The sequence below is a fragment of the Cherax quadricarinatus genome, chromosome 34 (genome assembly GCF_038502225.1).
Source record: "Cherax quadricarinatus isolate ZL_2023a chromosome 34, ASM3850222v1, whole genome shotgun sequence".
Taxonomy (NCBI): domain Eukaryota; kingdom Metazoa; phylum Arthropoda; class Malacostraca; order Decapoda; family Parastacidae; genus Cherax; species Cherax quadricarinatus.
Window position 1 is genome coordinate 35238643 of NC_091325.1, and position 19821 is coordinate 35258463.

Consider the following 19821-nt stretch of genomic DNA (forward strand, 5'->3'; position numbering starts at 1 on the left):
GTTCCTGCCTGACAAACTTACTGACGTTCTTCAATAGAACATTTGAGGCAGTTGACAGTGATAAGGAATATGATATTGTTTATTTGGATTTTAGTAAAGCCTTCGACAGAGTACCTCACAAGAGACTCTTAAGAAAAGTGGCAGCTCATGGTATAGGAGGTAAAGTTCTAGCATGGATTGAGGCATGGCTTACCAATAGAAAGCAGAGAGTTACCATTAATGGAGTGAAATCTGAATGGGGATTAGTCAATAGTGGCGTTCCACAAGGATCAGTTTTGGGCCCTCTCTTGTTCATAATTTACATTAATGACCTTGATGAAGGGATTACTAGTGACATGAGTAAGTTTGCTGATGATACAAAGATAGGCCGTATAATTCACTCTGAGGAGGATATCAATGAACTCCAGGACGATTTGAACAAATTAATGTCTTGGTCTGAGAAATGGCAGATGAAGTTTAATGTGGATAAGTGTAAGGTACTTGCCCTTGGTAATGAAAATAACCCTCGAAGCTATAATCTAGGTGAAGTAGAGCTTGGTCATACAGAATGTGAAAAAGACTTGGGAGTCATGGTAAGCAGAAATCTAAAGCCAAGACAGCAGTGCCTCAGTGTGCGCAACAAGGCCAACAGATTACTTGGATTTATCTCAAGAAGTATAAGTAACAGAAGTCCAAAAGTTATTTTACAGCTCTATACATCACTAGTGAGGCCTCATTTAGATTATGCTGCTCAGTTTTGGTCCCCTTACTACAGGATGGACATAGACTCATTAGAGAACATACAGAGAAGAATGACTAAAATGTTCCTTGGAAAATTAAATAGCTTAGCCCATTCAATAAACTTTACTGTTGAGTTTGAAGAAAATAACTCATTGCCTTTTCTAGATGTTTTAATTATTAAGGGTAATAATGAATTCAAATTTAAAATTTACAGAAAACCTACTAATAACTGTTCCTATGTCCACTATTATTCCTCGCATCAAGATAGAGTCAAACTGTCTGTTTTCTCATCAATGTTTCTGAGAGCTTTACGAATTTGTAGTCCTGAGTTCATAGATGAGGAAATATCCAAAATTTATGAAATAGGTAATGATTTAAAATACCCAAGAAATGTAATTGATAAATCTTTTAAAGTTGCTAGAAATACTTTTTACAATCCAAAAAGGGACAACCAGCCTTATTCAACTAAAAATATGTTGGTTCTCCCTTACCATGAAAACTTGGTTGATATGCCTTCTCTTCTTAAGACTTTTAATATTAAAGTTGTATTCAAAAATCTTGATACAGTAAAAAAACTTTTGATAAAGAATTCCCCCCAAAATGCTGATGGATGTGTCTATAAGATTCCTTGTAAAATTTGCGATAAAGTTTATTACGGTCAAACTGGTAAAAATCTCGAACTAAGATTAAAACAACATAAATATAGCATTAGAACTGGACAAGATTCCAATGCTCTATTTATTCATGTAAGAGATTTTAACCATCCAATTGATTTTCAAAAAGTTGAGAAAGTAGTATCAAGCAAGTCCATGGTCGACAGGAATATAATTGAATCTTGTTTCATAAAAAGCAGTTTTGACAATAATATGAATATTTCCTTTGGTTTATATAAATTAGATCCATTTATAATTAATAGAATTTGGGAAGAATTTAATAATACACTGGACAAATAATCTTTAAAATTTCTTATTTCTTGGGTAGAATAGTTTGTGGGGCGAGTTGTGCCAAGGACCTATCCAAGTTGGGTCGGCGCGCGTCAGGTGTTTAAACCGTTGTGGGATCTGATAGTGAGGTGCCGGCCAGACCCCTTATATAGCTTTCTTGGATGCTTTACTTTCATAGTTCCTTGATAATGTGAGTAGTCACGAAAGCGCTTGGAATTTCTCTATTCTTTCAGAGTGGTTGTTTTGCATATATATATATATATATATATATATATATATATATATATATATTATATATATAAACATATATATATATATATATATATATATATATATATGTTTATATATATATATATATATAATAAAGTGGACCCTCGACTACCGCTATTAATCCGTTCCTGAGAGCTCATCGTTAGTCGGAATAATCGTTAGTCAAGTTAATTTTCCCCATAAGAAATAATGGAAATCAAATTAATCCGTGCAAGACACCCAAAAGTATTGAAAAAAAAAATTTAACACATGAAATATTAATTTTAATACACACAAACTGAAGAAGACATGCACAGTTACATGACACTTACCTTTATTGAAGATCTGGTGATGATTGATGGGATGGGAAGAGGGGAGTGTGTTGATGGTCTTAGTGTTTAGAAGGGGAATCCCCTTCCATTAGGACTTGAGGTAGCAAGTCCTTTTTCGGGGTTACTTCCCTTCTTCTTTTAATGCCACTAGGACCAGCTTGAGAGTCACTGGACCTCTGTCGCACAACATATCTGCCCATAGAGGCCTGTACCTCCCGTTCCTTTATGACATTCCTAAAGTGTTTCACAACATTGTCAGTGTCACCATTAAACACTTGTTCAGGTTTCAGTCCTTCACTGTCTATGTACTCCTTGAATTCCTGCACATATTTTTCAGCTGCTTTTTGGTCCAAACTGGCAGCCTCACCATGCCTTATCACACTATGTATGCCACTACGATTCTTAAATCTCTCAAACCAACCTTTGCTGGCCTTAAATTCACTCACATCACCACTAGTTGCTGGCATTTTTCTAATTAAATCGTCATGCAACTTCCTAGCCTTTTCACATATGATCGCTTGAGAGATGCTATCTCCTGCTATCTGTTTTTCGTTTATCCATACCAATAACAGTCTCTCAACATCTTCTATCACTTGCGATCTCAGTTTCGAAAACATAGTTGCACCTTTGGCAAGAACAGCTTCCTTGATTGCCGTTTTCTTGGCCACAATAGTAGCGATGGTTGATTGGGGTTTTGTGTACAGCCTGGCCAGCTCGGAGACATGCACTCCACTTTCATACTTAGCAATGATCTCTTTCTTCATATCCATAGTAATTCTCACCCTTTTTGCTGTAGGGTTGGCACTAGAAGCTTTCTTGGGGCCCATGGTGACTTATTTTGCAGGTGCAATCACTAAAAAGGCTGTGATAATATGAAATGTTCCGATTGTATGCTTGGAAGCGACCGCGGTGGCTGGCTGGCTTGTAAACACTGGCCAGAAGTGGACGCGTCTCAGACGGAACGAATAGTGTTGGTCGAGTTTTTTAGCGCTAATCGAGGCAAAATTTTTGCGATAAAATGTATCGCTAGTCAGATTTATCGTTAATCGATGCCATCGCTGGTCGAGGGTCCACTGTGTGTGTGTATATATATATATATATATATATATATATATATATATATATATATATATATATATATATATATATATATATATATATATATATATATATATATATATATATATATATATATATATATATATATATACATATATATATATATATATATATATATATATATATATATATATATATATATATATATATATATATATATATATATATATATATGCATATATATATATGCATATATATATATGCATATATATATATATATATATATATATATATATATATATATATATATATATATATATATATATATATATATATATATATATATATATATATATATATATATATATATATATATATATATATATATGCAGTAGGTTGATAGAGATCAACCACCCAGGAAGGTACTACCGTCCTGTGACCACGAATGAGTGGTAATGAATGAATAACATCACTGCGGCTAGCAGAATTTTCGAATCCATGTCGTTTTGGTCCTGCATCGTGGTGTGTGAAAATCACATGACGCTCTAACCCACTGGGCCACACAATCCTACAAAAGAATCAAGCACCCAGCAGAGCTAAGTGTTTTATCTAGATCCGAGGACATTCGGTGATATGGGTGCGTCTATAAGATTGTGAGGTCCAATGGGATAGAGTGTCATGGGATTTTCGTCATGTGATTTTCGCAAGTTTTACCTATTCGTGCCGGTTAGATAAAACTTGCGATTTTGGCTTAAATAGCAACGCTCTTCTTGTCGAATACGCAAGCGAAAATTTGTGTATTCAATAATTTCGAAAAAATCACGAATGCGCTTGGAATTTCTCTATTCTTTCAGAGTGGTTGTTTTGCATATATATATATATATATATATATATATATATATATATATATATATATATATATATATATATATATATATATATATATATATATATATATATATATATATGTGTGTGTGTGTGTGTGTGTGTGTGTGTGTGTGTGTGTGTGTGTGTGTGTGTGTGTGTGTGTGTGTGTGTGTTTGTGTGTACTCACCTATTTTTACTCACCTATTTGTGGTTGCAGGGGTCGAGTCTTAGCTCCTGGCCCAGCCTCTTCACCGGTTGCTACTGGGCCCTCTCTCTCCCCGCTCCATGAGCTTTATCAAACCTCGTCTTAAAACTGTATGGTTTCTGCCTCCACTACGTCATTTTCTAGGCTATTCCACTGCCTTACAACTCTATGACTGAAGAAATACTTCCTAATATCTCTCTGACTCATTTGTGTCTTCAACTTCCAATTGTGGCCTCTTGTTTCTGTGTCCCCTCCCTGGAACATCCTGTCTTTGTCCACCTTGTCTATTCCACGCAGTATTTTATATGTCGTTATCATGTCTCTCCTGACCCTCCTGTCCTCCAGTGTCGTCAGGCCGATTTCCCTTAATCTTTCTTCATAGGACATTCCCCTTAGCTCTGGAACTAACCTTGTTGCAAACCTTTGTACTTTCTCTAGTTTCTTGACGTGCTTTATCAAGTGCGGGTTCCAAACAGGTGCTGCATACTCCAGTATGGGCCTGACATACACGGTGTACAGTGTCTTGAACGATTCCTTATTAAGGTATCGGAATGCTGTTCTCAGGTTTGCCAGGCGCCCATATGCTGCAGCAGTTATCTGATTGATGTGTGCTTCCGGAGACATGCTCTGTGTTATACTCACCCCAAGATCTTTCTCCTTGAGTGAGGTTTGCAGTCTTTGGCCACCTAGAATATACTCTGTCTGTGGTCTTCTGTGCCCTTCCCCTATCTTCATGACTTTGCATTTGGCAGGATTAAATTCGAGAAGCCATTTGCTGGACCAGGTATCTAGTCTGTCCAAGTCTCTTTGAAGTCCTGCCTGGTCCTCATCAGATTTAATTCTCCTCATTAACTTCACATCATCTGCAAACAGGGACACTTCTGAGTCTAACCCTTCCATCATATACCAAAAATAGCACTGGTCCTAGGACCGACCCCTGTGGGACCCCGCTCGTCACAGGTAACCACTGTGATACATCATTACATACCATGACTAGTTGTTGCCTCCCTGTCAGGTATTCTCTGATCCATTGCAGTGCCCTTCCTGTTATATGCACCTGATGCTCTAGCTTCTGCACTAATCTCTTGTGAGGAACTGTGTCAAAGGCCTTCTTGCAGTCCAAGAAGATGCAATCAACCCACCCCTCTCTCTCGTGTCTTACTTCTGTTATTTTATCATAAAACTCCAGAAGGTTTGTGACACAGGATTTGCCTTCCATGAATCCGTGCTGGTTGGCATTTATTCTCTTGTTCCGTTCCAGGTGCTCCACCACTCTCCTCCTGATAATCTTCTCCATAACTTTGCATACTATACACGTCAATGACACAGGTCTATAGTTTAGTGCCTCTTTTCTGTCTCCTTTTTTAAAAATGGGAACTACATTTGCCGTCTTCCATACCTCAGGTAGTTGCCCAGTTTCCAGGGACGTGTTGAAGATTGTGGTAAGTGGCACGCACAACATATCTGCTCCCTCTCTAAGGACCCACGGGGAGATGTTGTCCGGTCCCGTTGCCTTTGAGGTATCGATGTCCCTTAGCAGTTTCTTCACCTCCTCCTCATCTGTATGTATGTCGTCCAACACTTGTTGGTGTATTCCTTGCTGCTGTCCCCATCTGATCTGTCCCCCCAGAGTCCTTCCTGTCTCTACTGTAAATACTTCCTTAAATCTCGTGTTGAGCTCCTCACATACCTCTTGATCGTTTCTTGTGAGTTCTCCACCTTCTTTCCTCAGCCTTATCACCTGGTCCTTGACTGTTGTCTTCCTCCTAATGTGGCTATACAGCAGTTTCGGGTCAGATTTGACTTTCGATGCTATGTTGTTTTCATACTGTTGCTGGGCCTCCCTCCTTATCTGTGCATACTCGTTTCTGGCTCTTCTACTAATCTCCTTGTTTTCCTGGGTCCTATGCCTCCTGTACCTTTTCCATTCTCTGTTGCACTTAGTTTTTGCCTCCCTACACCTTCGGGTAAACCAAGGACTCGTTTTGGTCTTCCTATTATTTCTGTTTCCCTTGGGAACAAACCTTCCCTCTGCCTCCTTGCACTTTGTTGCCACATATTCCATCATCTCGTTTACTGATTTTCCTACCATTTCTCTGTCCCACTGAACCTCCTGCAGGAAGTTTCTCATACCTGTGTAGTCCCCCCTTTTATAGTTTGGCCTGTCCCCTTCAGTTCCTGTTACCTTCTCCACTTGTAACTCTACTATATAATCAAAACTCAGAACCACGTGATCGCTAGCTCCAAGGGGCCTCTCGTAAGTGATGTCCTCAATGTCTGAACTGCTCAGGGTGAACACAAGATCCAGTCTTGCTGGCTCATCCTCCCCTCTCTCTCTGGTTGTGTCCCTGACATTTTGATGCATAAGGTTTTCAAGTACCACATCCATCATCTTGGCTCTCCATGTTTCGGGACCCCCATGTGGCTCCAGATTTTCCCAGTCGATCTCCCTGTGGTTGAAATCGCCCCTTACCAGTAACTTTGCTCTGCTCGAGTGAGGTCTTCTTGCCACCTCAGCCAGTGTGTCCACCATCACCCTGTTGTTTTCTTCGTACTCCTCTCTTGGCCTCCTGCAGTTCTGTGGTGGGTTATACATCACTCCAATGACTACTTTATGTTCTCCAGACTGAATTGTACCTACAATGTAGTCTCTTTCTCCAATCATGTCCATGCCTTCCATTTCCTCAAATCCCCATCGGGGTTTTATGAGCAGTGCAACCCCTCCCCCCATCTACTCCTATCTTTCCTCAGGATCTGATATCCCGTTGGGAAGATTGTGTCTGTTATTGTGTGTGTGTGTGTGTGTGTGTGTGTGTGTGTGTGTGTGTGTGTGTGTGTTTTATAAATGTAAAATAATCAGTTACATTAGGACTCACCTGACGACAGAAGGAAGTATAGAATTAACATGAGCATGTTGTGCTGGTCCAGCAGAGAAGTCAGTGATGTCTTCTCCTCATCTGCAACACATCCAGAAACACACTTAACACAGTGTAAACAATACAAGTACCATACAACACTAATAATACTCTATGAACAATAAAGGAACAATATAACCATCAGTGTAACACAATTTACCTCAACATGAACTACAGGATATTAAAAATTAATTCTTTTATAATTATTCAGTATAATGTGAACGACTGTCATTCCTGAACATTTTTGGAACAATAACAAAATAATTCATAAAACGTTGGTTCTACGGACAAAACATTGTCCTTAACTTACAATAATATAAATAATACAAAATATTGGTACACAGAAAACAGTTAAACCTTTGGTATACAGGCAAGACTGGTTCACCTACGTCAAGACGAAACACTGATTCACTGACATCATGAAAAAACACTTTCACTGACGTTTAGGCAAAATGCAGGTTCACTGGCACCAAGAAAAAACACTGGTTCTCTGACATCAATACAAAACAATGATTCGCTGACGTCAAGACAAAACATTGGTTCACTGACGTCAAGACAAACCGCTGAATCACAGACTACAGTGAAACACAGACTATAATGAATCACAAATTACAATGAGTCACAGACTACAATGAAACACAGAAAACAATGAGTTACAGACTACAGTGAATCACAGAATACAATGAATTACAAACTACAATGAAATACAGACTACAATGAATCACAGATTACAATGAATCACAGCCTACAATGAATCACAGACTACAATAAATTACAGACTACAATGAATCACAGACAACAATGAATTACAGACTACAATGAATCACAGACTACAATGAATTACAGACTACAATGAAACACAGATTACAATGAATCGCAGATTACAATGAATCACAGACAATAATGAATTACAAACTACAATGAATCACAGACTACAATAAAACACAGACTACAATGAATCACAGACTACAATGAATCAGACTACAATGAATCACAGACAACAATGAATTACAGACCATAATGAATCACAGACTACAATGAATTACAGACTACATTGAAACACAGACTACAATGAATTACAGACTACAGTGAATCACAGACTACAATGAATTACAGACTACAATGAATCACAGACCACAATGAATCACAGACTACAATGAATCACAGACAACAATGAATTACAGATTACAATGAATCACAGACTACAATGAATTACAGACTACAATGAAACTCAGACTACAATAAATCACAGACTACAATGAATCAGAGACTACAATGAATCACAGACTACAATGAATTGCAGACTACAATGAATCACAGATTACAATGAATTACAGACTACAATGAATAACAGACTACAATAAATCACTGACTACAATGAAACACAGACTACAATGAAATACAAACTACAATGAATCATAGACTACAATGAATTTCAGAGTACAATGAATTACATATTACAATGAATCACAGACTACAATGAATTACATACTACAATGAATCACAGATTACAATGAATTACTGACTACAATGAATAACAGACTACAATGAATCACTGACTACAATGAATCACGGATTACAATGAATTACAGGCTACAATGAATCACAGACTACAATGAAACACAGACTACAATGAAATACAGACTAAAATGAATCATAGACTACAATGAATCACAGAGTACAATGAATTACAGACTACAGTGAATCATAGACTACAATAAATCACACACTACAGTGAGTCACAGACTACAACGAATTACAGACTACAATGAAACACAGAATACAGTGAATTACAGACTATAATGAAACACAGACTACAATGAAACACAGACTACAATGAATCACAGACTACAATGAATCACAGACAACAATGAATTGCAGACTACAATGAATCTCAGACTACAATGAATTACAGACTACAGTAAATAACAAGCTACAATGAATCACTTACTACAATGAATCATAGACTACAATGAATTACAGACTACAATGAATCACAGACTACAATGAAACACAGTCTACAATGAAACACAGACTACAATGAATCATAGACTACAAATGAATCACAGTCTACAGTGACTTACAGACTACAATGAATCACAGACTACACTGAATTACAGACTACAATGAATCATAGACTACAATGAATCACACACTACAATGAATCACAGACTACAATGAATCACAGACTACAATGAAACACAGACTACAATGAAACACAGACTACAATGAATCACAGACTACCATGAATCACAGACAACAATGAATTACAGACTACAGTGAATCACTGACTACAATGAATCACAAACTATAATGAATTACAGACTACAATGAGGCACAGACTGCAATGAATTACAGGCTACAATGACTCATGAGCTACAATAGATCACAGATTACAATGGATCACAGACTACAATAGATCGCAGACTATAGTGATCCACAGACTACAATGGATCAGAGACTACAGTGAATCAAAAAATACAATGAATCGCAGACTACAGTGAATCACAAACTACAATACATCACATACTACAATTGATAAGAGACTACAGTGAATCACAGGCTACAATGAATCACAAACTACAATAAATCACAGAATTCAATGGATCACAGACAACAATGGATCACAGACTACAAGGAATCACAGGCTGTAATGGATCACAGAGTACAGTGATTCATAGACTACAATGGATCACAGAGTACAGTGAATCACAGACTACAAAGAATCACAGACTACAATGGATCACAGACAACACTGGATCACACTCTATATGGGCCACATACAACTCTGGATCACAGACAACACTGGATCACAGACAACACTGGATCTCAGACAACACTGGATCACAGACATCACTAGATCACAAACAACTTTGCATCACAGACAACACTGGATCACAGACAACACTGCATCACACTCTATATGGGACACAGACAACACTGGATCACAAACAACACTAGATCACAGAGAACACTGGATTACAGACAACACTGGATCACAGACAACACTGCATCACAGACAACACTGCATCACAGACAACACTGCATCACAGACAACACGGCATCACAGACAACACTGGATCACAGACAACACTGGACCAAAGACAACACGGCATCACAGACATCACCGGATCACAAACAACTACACAAACCATTTCCATCCCTTAATGGCAGCACTCTCTCGCATCCCTTAATGGAAGAACTCCTTAGAATCCCTTAATGGAAGTTCTCAATAGTATCCTCTAATATCAACAGAAAGATTTAAAAGACTTCCTTAATTTTATTGGAAGAACTTACTGGTGTGAACTGATGTTAATGCAAAAACTCAGACGTATACTTCAATGATATTGAGAAGACTTACTAATGTATCGTAATATTAATGACAGGGCTCATTAGATGACCTTAATATTAGAGGAAGGGCTCATTATTTGGCCTTAATATTAACGGCAGGCCTCATTAGTTGGCCCAAATGTTAGTGGCAGGGCTCATTAGTTGGCCTTAATATTAGTGGCAGGCATCATTAGTTGGCCCAAATGTTAGTGGCAGGGCTCATTAGTTGGCCTTAATATTAATGGAAGGGCTCATTAGATGGCCTTAATATTAGTGGCAGGGCTCATTAGTTGGCCTTAATATTAGTGGCAGCGCTCATTAGTTGGCCCTAATATTAATGGCAGGACTGTTTAGTTGGCCTTAATATTAGTGGCAGGGCTCATTAATTGGCCTTAATATTAGTTGCAGGACTCATTAGCTGGCTTTAATATTAATGGCAGGGCTTATTGGCCATAATATTAGTGGCAGGGATTATTAGCTAGTCTTAATATTAGTAGCAGCGCTCATTAGTTGGCCTTAATATTAGTGGCAGGGCTTATTAGTTGACCTTAATATTAATGGCAGGGCTTATTAGTCGGCCTTAATATTAGTGGCAGGAATCTTTAGCTGGTCTTAATATTAGTGGCAGGGCTCATTAGTTGGCCTTAATATTAGTGGCAGGGCTCATTAGTTGGCCTTAATATTAATGGCAGGGCTCATTAGTTGGCTTTAATATTAGTGGCAGGGCTCATTAGTTGGCCTTAATATTAGTGGCAGGGCTCATTAGTTGGCCTTAATATTAGTGGCAGGGCTCATTAGTTGACCTTAATATTAGTAGCAGGGCTCATTAGTTGGCCTTAATATTAGTGGCAGGGCTCATTAGTTGGCCTTAATATTAGTGGCAGGGCTCATTAGTTGGCCTTAATATTAGTGGCAGGGCTCATTAGTTGGCCTTAATATTAGTGGCAGGGCTCATTAGTTGGCCTTAATATTAGTGGCAGGGCTCATTAGTTGACCTTAATATTAGTAGCAGGGCTCATTAGTTGGCCTTAATATTAGTGGCAGAGCTCGTTAGTTGGCCTTAATATTAGTGGCAGGGCACATTAGTTGGCTTTAATATTAGTGGCAGGGCTCATTAGTTGGCCTTAATATTAGTGGCAGGGCTCATTAGTTGACATTAATATTAGTGGCAGGGCTCATTAGTTGACATTAATATTAGTGGCAGGGCTCATTAGTTGGCCTTAATATTAGTGGCAGGGCTCATTAGTTGACATTAATATTAGTGGCAGGGCTCATTAGTTGACCTTAATATTAGTGGCAGGGCTCATTAGTTGACATTAATATTAGTGGCAGGGCTCATTAGTTGACCTTAATATTAGTGGCAGGGCTCATTAGTTGACATTAATATTAGTGGCAGGGCTCATTAGTTGCCGTTAATATTAATGGCAGGGCTGATTAATTGCCAGGACTCACTAGCATTGTTTGATTTTTTTTGTTTTGTTTGACAAGGTTAGGTTAAGGAAGGAGTCTCTTGTATCTTAAAACATTATTGGTAGAGCTCAATAGCTTTCCTTAATGTTTGTGGAAGGACTCACAGGAATCCCTTACTGAGAATGGTAAGGCTCAATAATAACGTTTGAATGACTGTGAGGTAAAAGCAGGCATATTGAATTACTGGTATTTTAGGTTTCGAGAGACTATTACAGTGTGTCACCAACTTCACTGCCATCTAGCGGCCCGCTATAAAACGCCTGACTTCTTCGTGTCGGTTTTTTTTTTATTTCCACTCTTCCCATCAGGTAAGGCGATGAACCAGGAATATTGTTTATATTTGTTTTTACTTGATTACCAGTAATGACACTGAAGTACAATTACTACGCTTTGTCATTTCTTAATGTTATAATTTAATAACCATCATGTAACCAGTGTTTTTATTGTTATTGCCAGTTGTGCAGCAGGCGTGGTCTTCCGCAGCAGACTCTCGATATTTCGGGAGGTAGATCCTCGACGACACGACTAAGCAGGACATAATGATTCCTCATCTTTTCCTCGCGACCTGAAGCGAGATTCTGTGAACCAGAAGTTACAGGAAATTCTACATCTACATGTAATCAGACTACCACTGTCTACCATGGAAAAACAAGATCGTACCTACACTACAACTGAAGGAAACATTTTGCTTTAAGTAAAATCTCTTGTCTCAGCATCATATATAAACCTCACAGCGGCAATTTTTTATATTTAATTAAATACTTTTTAATTTTCTCGCTATTATTTTTCCTTAATGAGTTACATATTTTTTTCCATTTTTCTGATCATAAGGAAGTCCTTTCGCTGACTAAAAATACTGTACAAATACTACAACGATTAACTATAAGAATACTGATACACTACAGGAGTAGTACTGGTATACTACAGGAGCAGCGTCTGTACGCGACAGAACAATACTGGTACACTATAGAAGCAATGCTGGAACACTACACGAGCAATACTGGTACACTACAGACGCAATACTGGTACACCACAGACGCAGTACTGGTATACTACAGAAGCAATACTTGTACACTACAGAAGCAGTACTGATACAATACAGAAGCAGTGCTGGTACACTACAGGAGCAGTACTGGTGCACTACAGAAGCAGTATTGGTGCACTACAGAAGCAGTGCCTGTACACTACAGAAGCAGTAATGGCACGCTACAGGAGCAGTGCTTGTACACTACAGAAGCATTACTGATACAATGCAGAAGCGGTACTGTACACTACAAGAGCAGGAGCAGTTCTTGTACACTGCAGAAGCAGTACTGGTACAATACAAAAGCAGTACTTGTACACTACAGCAGTACTTGTACACTACAGGAGTACTGGTACACTAGAACAGTACTGGTACACTACATAAGTTGTATTGGTACACTACGGAAGTTGTACTGGTACACTACAGAAGCAGTGCTTGTAACCTACAGGAACAGCAGTGGTACACTAGAGAACCAGTAATGATACACTACAAGAACAGTGCTTGTATACTACAGAAGCAGTACTGGTACATTTCAGAAGCAATACTTGTATACTACAGGAGTAGTGCTTGTACACTACAGAAGCAATACTGATACACTACAGAATCAGTACTGGTACACTACAGAAGTTGTACTGGCACACTACAGAAGCATTGCTAGTACGTTACAAGAGCAGTAGTGGTACACTACACAAGCAGTGCTTGTACGCTACAGGTGCAATACTTGCATACAAAAGCAGTGCTTGTATACTACAGAAGCAGTACTCGTACACTACAGAAATAATATTGGTAAACTACAGAAGCAGTACTGGTACAGTACAGAAGCAGTACTCGTACACTACAGAAGTAATATTGGTACACTACAGAAGCAGCACTGGTACACTACAGAAGCAATACTTGTATACTACAGAGGTAGTACTTGTACATTACAGAAGCAATACTTGTACATTAGAGAAGAAGTGCTGATACACAACAGAAGCAGTTCTGGTACACTACAGGAACAGTGCTTGTACACTACAGAAGCATTATTGGTACTCTTCAGTAGCAGTGCTTTCATACTACAGGAGCAGTACTGGTACATTACAGAAGCAATATTGTAAACTACAGAAGCAGTACTGGTACACTACAGAAGCAGTACTGGTACACTTTGGAATCAGTACTGGTACACTACAGAAGCAGTACTGGTACACTTTGGAATCAGTACTGGTACACTACAGAAGCAGTACTGGCACACTACGGGAGCAGTACTGGTACACTACGGGAGCAGTACTGGTACACTACGGAAGCAGTGCTGGTACACTACGGGAGCAGTACTGGTACACTACGGAAGCAGTACTGGTACACTACAGACGCAGTACTGGTACACTACGGAAGCAGTACTGGTACACTACGGAAGCAGTACTGGTACACTACGGGAGCAGTACTGGTACACTACGGGAGCAGTACTGGTACACTACGGAAGCAGTACTGGTACACTACGGGAGCAGTACTGGTACACTACGGAAGCATTACTGGTACACTACAGACGCAGTACTGGTACACTACGGAAGCAGTACTGGTACACTACGGAAGCAGTACTGGTACACTACGGGAGCAGTACTGGTACACTACGGAAGCAGTACTGGTACACTACGGAAGAAGTACTGGTACACTACGGAAGCAGTACTGGTACACTACGGAAGCAGTACTGGTACACTACGGAAGCAGTACTGGTACACTACGGGAGCAGTACTGGTACACTACGGGAGCAGTACTGGTACACTACGGGAGCAGTACTGGTACACTACGGAAGCAGTACTGGTACACTACGGAAGCAGTACTGGTACACTACGGGAGCAGTACTGGTACACTACGGAAGCAGTACTGGTACACTACGGGAGCAGTACTGGTACACTACGGGAGCAGTACTGGTACACTACGGAAGTAGTACTGGTACACTACGGAAGCAGTACTGGTACACTACGGAAGCAGTACTGGTACACTACGGAAGCAGTACTGGTACACTACGGAAGCAGTACTGGTACACTACGGAAGCAGTACTGGTACACTACGGAAGCAGTACTGGTACACTACGGAAGCAGTACTGGTACACTACGGAAGCAGTACTGGTACACTACGGACGCAGTACTGGTACACTACGGGAGCAGTACTGGCACACTACGAGAGCAATACTGGTACACTACGGGAGCAGTACTGGTACACTACGGGAGCAGTACTGGTACACTACGGGAGCAGTACTGGTACACTACGGGAGCAGTACTGGTACACTACGGAAGCAGTACTGGTACACTACGGGAGCAGTACTGGTACACTACGGGAGCAGTACTGGTACACTACGGGAGCAGTACTGGTACACTACGGAAGTAGTACTGGTACACTACGGAAGCAGTACTGGTACACTACGGAAGCGGTACTGGTACACTACGGAAGTAGTACTGGTACACTACGGAAGCAGTACTGGTACACTACGGAAGCAGTACTGGTACACTACGGAAGCAGTACTGGTACACTACGGAAGCAGTACTGGTACACTACGGAAGCAGTACTGGTACACTACGGAAGCAGTACTGGGCTCTGCCCAATGGGGGGTTTCGTTCTACCGAAGATTCTGTTTTGTAACCATGTGCCAGTAGGTCTGTTGCAGTGCTTTACATTTTTCTTGTTCCTTGGAAGACCTGTCCTAATACTAGTATTACCTGTAGTGTACCAGTGATCTATCTAGTGAACCTAAGCTGTACCTGTTGTTTTCAAGTTCATTACCAGCACGGTGCCTCTGTTGTACACTACTGTCCTTGTAATATAGCAGTACTCAATCTGAAGTCTCCCAGTAAAATTACCTGTAATGTACAGTATTGTATCTGAAGTGTACCAGTACAGTACTTATAGTTAACCAGTACTGTGTCTGTAGTATGCTAGTAAACACTTGTACAGTATATCACTAGTGCACCAGTGCTGCAACTGTGTACCAGTATTGTACATGTAGTGTGCCAGAAATGTACCTTGTTGTACTTGTACACCACAGGTTCAGCACTGGTATACTACAAATATAGTACTGTATATTATTGACGCACTACATGTACAATACTGGTACACTACAGTTACAGCATTGGTGCACTAGTGATATACTGCACAAGTATTTACTGGTACATTGCAGATGCAGCTCTGGGACACTATAGGTACAGTAATAATACTACAGCCACAGTACTGATTCACTATAGGTACCGTACTGGTACACTTCAGATACAGTACTGTATATTACAGTACAGTATTGTATCTGAAGTACTTCTATCGCGTACCAATACTGTTCCTTTAGTATATCGATGCTGTATTTTTCTACCTGTCTCCCTTTAGCACTCTTGGAAGGCAAGCTGAAGGTACAGTGCCCGTGGATGCTGTGATGGCTACACGTCCTTTCCCCCGTGCAGCAAAAAGATTATACAAAGGATAAAACGTAATAAATTGAGGATTGTTGGTAATGCTTGGCGTTATAAAACTGTTTTGTGCTCGATACGCCCCGTGACACGAAGGGTTGCAGAACGCCTCGCCAGTACTTAGAGGCATGCACCAACCCAGCAATCCTTCATGACGGTGAGCGGCCTCCTGCGTCACCATTACTTGAGAATATACACATCACTCATTCTATACTTGCATTCCCGTACACACAGACTACTTCTGATGAATATGTGTCAAGGTCAGCTGCATCATCAGGCTGAGAGTAGGCAACCTCTCTCTTGCCCACCCGACTATCCAGCTCAAGGTAAACAAGGATTAGTGAAGTGTCTTTCGCCGGCCACGTCCCTGACAGAGGAAGTGATAACACTAACATCAGAAACCCTCAAATTCTGCGCATATGCATGGGAAAGAGGGAAGAAGTCAACTTTGACTTGGATGTCAAGAGTGTACGCCTTAACTACTTCCCAAGCAATGACAATCGTGACACCGAACAATATAACCCCGTTTTGGCAACAGCATGCATACACATTTGTTCTTGTCATGCCTTGACGACCTTAGATCTCTCCAATGAACTTCTGATTCACATGACCTGTTGTTCCCAGAGCGTTAGAAGAGTCCCAGAGCTCGGAAACAAGGCTATCACTGGAAGCCTTAAGCTTAAGTTAGTTGACAAAGCAAAAGCTAAGACCAGTACTGCTCTTGTAGTGTACCAGTATTGCTACTGTAGTGTACCAATACTGCTCCAGTAGTGTACCAGTAATACTCCTGTACTGTAAAAGTTCTGCTCCTGTAGTGTGCCAGTACTGCTCATGTAGTGTACCCATACTGCTCCTGTACTGCAACAGTACTGCTCCTGTAGTGTACCAGTACTGCTCATGTAGTGTATCAGTATCGCTGCTGTACTGTACCAGTATTGCTGCTGTAGTGTAACAGTACTGTTGCTGTACTGTACCTAACTTCTGTTGTAGTTTACCAGTACTGTTGCTGTTGTGGAGGAATTTTCAGCTTCCTTCAGCCCCTTTCAGCCCTTTTCAGCCTGAGGGACCCAGCCCTCTCAGAAGGGACAAGCATCTTGTTTGCTGCTACATCAAGTAATTACCAACAGATGTTTAACCAGCGTGTACCAGTACGAGCATGTGATGGGTCATATGACTTCTTAGCAAGAGACCAATGTTGCAAGCGTGTAGTTTAAATAAGAGACAATCAATCCCTTACCTTAGCAGGACAATTCAAGAAATCCGGCACCCACTTTATTACCATGTTAAAGGTGTACATTGTTGTCTATGCTTAAGGCAGCAAGAAACAAGCATTCTACATTGCTTCATAGTGGAAGTTTGGCAAGGAGGGTAAATGTGCTAGGTCAGCTTTTTCTTATGTGCTAGGGGCATTGGCGGCGGAGTGGTGCACAACTTGTCAGACATTACACCATCATGGAATCTTGGTTCAGAGGACGTCTACAACGCCCTTCTTCGCGGCTACTTCAACTAACCCATCCCTTTAGGTAGGACCTACTTCCACTGGGGAATCCCGCCTACCACTGACTATGTCTTCGTCTGCTACACGTCCTTATCCACTGACGCCTATATAACCACCAGTCTTCTTGTCTTTGCTCCAGATTCTCCTCCACCACGATGCTGTGAACACCAACTCCAAGGCTGAGGGACTGATTACCTCATCTTTTGTATATAGTTCTACTGTCTTTTAAGTATGTCTTAGAATCTGTATTGATAAAGCCACTGGATGGCGAAACGTCTACAATAAAGATATCCAGATGTTGCACATGTGCCTTAACTTTTATATTGTCGGTATTTTATACCTTTCTTGCACAGTTATAATATAACTGTATTGTACATAGATATAGCATAATTGTACTGTACACAGTTATGTTGACGTTGTCTCCAGAGTAACTAAGATTTGTCTACATTTATCTTTTAAAGTGTAATTGTGCTGAGAGACGTTCAACATCATCTTAATCACCAATACATCTCAAAACAATAGAGAAAAAATAATTTCACCACTGAATCTTCGCTTATTTTGTCAATTATGAAAGCAATGTATCAAAAAATAAACCTTTATTCCCGTAGTGTACCAGAACTGCACCTTAGTGTACCAGTGCTATACTTTAGCGTACCTATACTGTACCTTAGTGTACCAGTGCTATACTTTAGCGTACCTATACTGTACCTTAGTGTACCAGTGCTATACTTTAGCGTACCTATACTGTACCTTAGTGTACCAGTACTATACTTTAGCGTACCTATAGTGTACCCTAATGTACCAGTAGTATACTTTGGCGTACCTATACTGTACCTTAGTGTAGTAGTACTATAATTTAGCGTACCTGTACTGTACCTTAGTGTACCTGTACTGTACCTTAGTGTACCTGTACTGTACCTTAGTGTACCTGTACTGTACCTTAGTAAACCAGTACTATACTTTAGCGTACCTATACTGTACCTTAGTGTAGTAGTACTATAATTTAGCGTACCTGTACTGTACCTTAGTGTACCTGTACTGTACCTTAGTGTACCTGTACTGTACCTTAGTAAACCAGTACTATACTTTAGCGTACCTATACTGTACCTTAGTGTACCAGTACTATATTTTAGCGTACCTGTACTGTACCTTAGTGTACCAGTACTATACTTTAGCGTACCTATACTGTACCTTAGTGTACTTGTACTGTACCTCAGTGCACCAATACTGTACTCACCTATTTGTGGTTGCAGGGGTGGAGTCATAGCTCCTGGCCCCGCCTCTTCGCTGATTGCTACTAGGTCCTCTCTCTAGCTGCTCCATGAGCTTTATCATACCTCGCCTTAAAACTACGTATGGTTCCCGCCTCCACTACGTCGCTTTCCAGGCTATTCCACGGCCTGACTACTCTATGACTGAAGAAATACTTCCTAACATCCCTTTAATTCATCTGAGTCTTCAACTTCCAGTTGTGACCTCTTGTGTCTGTGTCCCTTCTCTGGAACATCCCGTCTTTGTCCACCTTGTCTATTCCGCGCAGTATTTTATACGTCGTTATCATGTCTCCAATGACCCTCCTGTCCTCCAGTGTCGTCAGGCCGATTTCCCTCAACCTTTCTTCGTAGGACAATCCCCGTAGCTCTGGGACTAGTCTTGTTGCAAACCTTTGCACTTTCTCTAATTTCTTGACGTGCTTGACCAGGTGTGGATTCCAAACTGGTGCTGCATACTCCAGTATGGGCCTGACTTAAATGGTATACAGAGTCTTGAACGACTCCTT

The 19821-nt window shown here is 40.2% G+C and overlaps 1 protein-coding gene across 1 annotated transcript in view; it reads right to left on the reverse strand.

Moving 5' to 3' along the window:
* Nucleotides 1-19821, reverse strand: part of LOC138850987 (zwei Ig domain protein zig-8-like) — a 180543-nt gene that overhangs the window by 104027 nt on the left and 56695 nt on the right. The window contains exon 2 of the mRNA XM_070091269.1: nt 7253-7333. Within this exon, the coding sequence (XP_069947370.1) occupies nt 7253-7289 (37 nt within the window). The 5' untranslated portion in view covers nt 7290-7333. The remainder of the gene's footprint in view (nt 1-7252; nt 7334-19821) is intronic.